We start from the raw sequence: 2,783 nt of genomic DNA, 5'->3' as shown, positions 1-2,783 counted from the left end.
CGCGAACTGCGGCATCGCCTTCTTTATGTGCCGGTAGCGCTGGTTTCCGTGCAGTCTGGGCGTGAAGGGTTTTGAGCGGTGTGACCCTACCGGGAACGCGAGTACTCTCCGTGGCCAGCGCCGTTCTGCGGGGGCTGAGTGTGACACAGTGCGGGATCACTCGCGGCGCCTCCCGAGCCCCGAGCCCGGCGCCGCCCGGGGCTGTGCCCCTGACCTGCGCTGCAGCCCAGGCACGGGAGATAAACTGGAAAATTAGCACTGGGATCAGTTTCACATCCCGTTTCACCCTGTTCGCCGTGTGACTTGGCTTGCAGAAAAAATGTGTTTCTTTTGTCTTTCTTTCGGTTAAAGGGGTGGTAGCATCAGTGCATGGCAGACCGGCCTGAAATTCAACCGAGTTAGCTGTTGTAATATTTAAAATACATAACTGCTATGTTAGCCGCAAGAGAAATGCAAATGAACCCCCAGCACACTGTGCTAATTACCTGAGTTATCTTTCCTTGCTGTTCTAGGGATTGTTAGCACCAAAGGCAGCGTTTCTGTACCACCTGTGACAGGTGTGCTCGGTGGCTGAGGGAGGTGCAGCTTCTGTCCTGGCTGCAAGCACCTCTTGTGTCCTGTTAATTTAATTGTCTAGATGCATAAAGTGAAACTGAAAATGTTTGCATAACTAAGACCTGATTGTTTTTCGGTGTGTAACTGCAGGAAGAGTAATTACCTTTCAGTTTAAATTGGAATTCTGGGAAGATACACCAGCTAGTGAGGAAAGAGTATGAATTCAGGTCTGGTCTGTGCACCAATCTTCTGACTAGACATGGATAATTTCAGCATCATCGACTGGTGAAAGAGTTACGGTTTATGTATTGCTTAGCATAAGATGGCAAATGCAAGTATAAAGAGGTGGAAGACAGATGGTGGTAGGTTTGCTCCATGCAGAATGCAGATGTTCCACTCGTGTCTGCTTTCAGCTTTGGTTCCACCTATAGTGTGTCTCAGGCCTGAACATAATTGGATAGGAGACTGAGGGGAAAAACAGATCAGTTGGAGACTTTGTGGCCAGGGGACAGAAAGCTGCTTAGTCAGAGACCAGCCAGTGGGTTTATTTGCTATTTCCTATACAGTAGGATGGTGCTGTGTTATCAGGAGATAAATTTACTTACGTTTTGTAGAACAAAATGAAGTTAGGTAACTGAATGTTAGTGGTATGGTACTACAAGGACTCTAGATACCCGGCCAGTGTTCCTGCATTGAACTTCTGTTCTGGGGCTAGTTCCTATCTACAGAAACTCGGAAACCCTTTTGAAACATGATGTTTGAATTTAGGTCAAATTTCATTTGCTTGTAAAGCAGCCACTCAGTTCAGTAGTTTGGGGTGTTGGGAGTTTTTTTGAGGAACATTTTAGCTGAAATATAAGTGTCTCAGGTTTGTTTTCTTTCCCATATGTTTTAAACTCCCTCACTTGCATAATCACTGCTTTGTACATCCTTTTTTTAAAATGATGGTGCTTCCCTAGCTGGCTGTGTTGCATCATCTTTGGTTTTGGTGTTGTAACAACTTATTACGTGATTTTTTTTTTTCTGTAAGTACAAAAGCTGTGCCTTTGAGGGTATTCCTTGACCTTGCACAGTTCCCAGCTGTCACCTGGGGCTGATGTTCATCCTCCAGGAGTTAGTATTAATACAGAGGGTGTTTCGTGATTGAATTTTGATTACTGCAATCTAATCTTCCATTGCAACAGATTTAAGACAATAATGTGTGTTGGCTTTCTATGGATTTGTCTACTGCATTGTGCATGTTCAGTTTAAATCTGAAAGATGTAAGCTTGCTCTCATTCGAGACCCTTTGCACCAAAAAGCTCAAGTACTCTGAGTTTTTTAATGCATGTGTATGGTCTCTAAGTGGCATCCAAAATACCTTGTAAGGATGGGTTATCAAATAAGCTTAAAAGCATATAAAGATAAGAACAGAGATATAACAATATCTTGCAACTGAAATTATCCAAGAGTAGGCTGGTATTTGAGGGTTGCATTGTAAAAATATTTAATGGAAGCTTATAGCTTGTGCCCAGTTTATTGTCAAATAAAATAATACTACTTTTTTTTCCCTGTAGGTAATATATCCTCCACATTCCAAACTCACAGATAAAGAGGTAAGTCATGGTTGCTGTATAAGTATATAATTTGGTTTCAGTTTAGTAATTTGAGGAAATATAACAGCGCTCTTTTCTTTTCCCCATTCTGTAGAAAACCAATATTTGCTATTTGTCTTTTCCAGATTCTAACTCGGGTAAGTGCTTCCTTCCCTCTGTGATTGTCTGTTGTTGGACTAAGCTGTGTTAACAAAGATAGAATTTGACAGAATGTGTTCTGGGGTTTAGATCAAATACTTATTTATATATCTTAATTGATATTTCAGAACAGAAATGTTGCAACTAAGGTTAAATATGAAACTGTAACTGTCTGCATTGCAGTAAGATCTGAGGAGTCTTTATGTAAGTGAAATACCAGGAGTGTCAGTGTGTAAGACCTTCCAGATGACAGTTGCAGACATTTCAGACCACTTCGCAAGTAAAGAATGAACATCTTAATCTCACTTTTAACTGAAATAATTGTATTGTCACTGTAGAGGGGAGAGCAGGTATGGAGTCTGAGGGATTTAATAAAGCAAATGGAAGGGATATGGAACCTTCTTCTCATCTAGGACCCAGTGTATATTTTCTGAGTTCATAGCAGTGAAACTGACTTCTAAATTGACAAATGTGTAGAACCTTACAGCTGTGAAG

At 41.6% G+C, this 2,783-nt stretch overlaps 1 protein-coding gene across 1 annotated transcript in view; it reads left to right on the top strand.

The window, feature by feature from the left end:
* Nucleotides 1-2,111: 2,111 nt before the first annotated feature.
* The window catches only part of DENND6A (DENN/MADD domain containing 6A), a gene marked incomplete at its 5' end in the record, with an annotated part of 20,095 nt that continues 19,423 nt past the window's right edge, over nucleotides 2,112-2,783 (top strand). Inside the window, 2 exons of the mRNA XM_009072121.1 lie at nucleotides 2,112-2,150; nucleotides 2,245-2,287. Coding sequence (XP_009070369.1) covers nucleotides 2,112-2,150; nucleotides 2,245-2,287 — 82 coding nt within the window. The remainder of the gene's footprint in view (nucleotides 2,151-2,244; nucleotides 2,288-2,783) is intronic.

This window comes from Acanthisitta chloris, unplaced genomic scaffold (genome assembly GCF_000695815.1).
Source record: "Acanthisitta chloris isolate BGI_N310 unplaced genomic scaffold, ASM69581v1 scaffold6163, whole genome shotgun sequence".
In the NCBI taxonomy this organism is placed as follows: domain Eukaryota; kingdom Metazoa; phylum Chordata; class Aves; order Passeriformes; family Acanthisittidae; genus Acanthisitta; species Acanthisitta chloris.
This window is presented reverse-complemented; position numbering and strand designations above follow the sequence as displayed.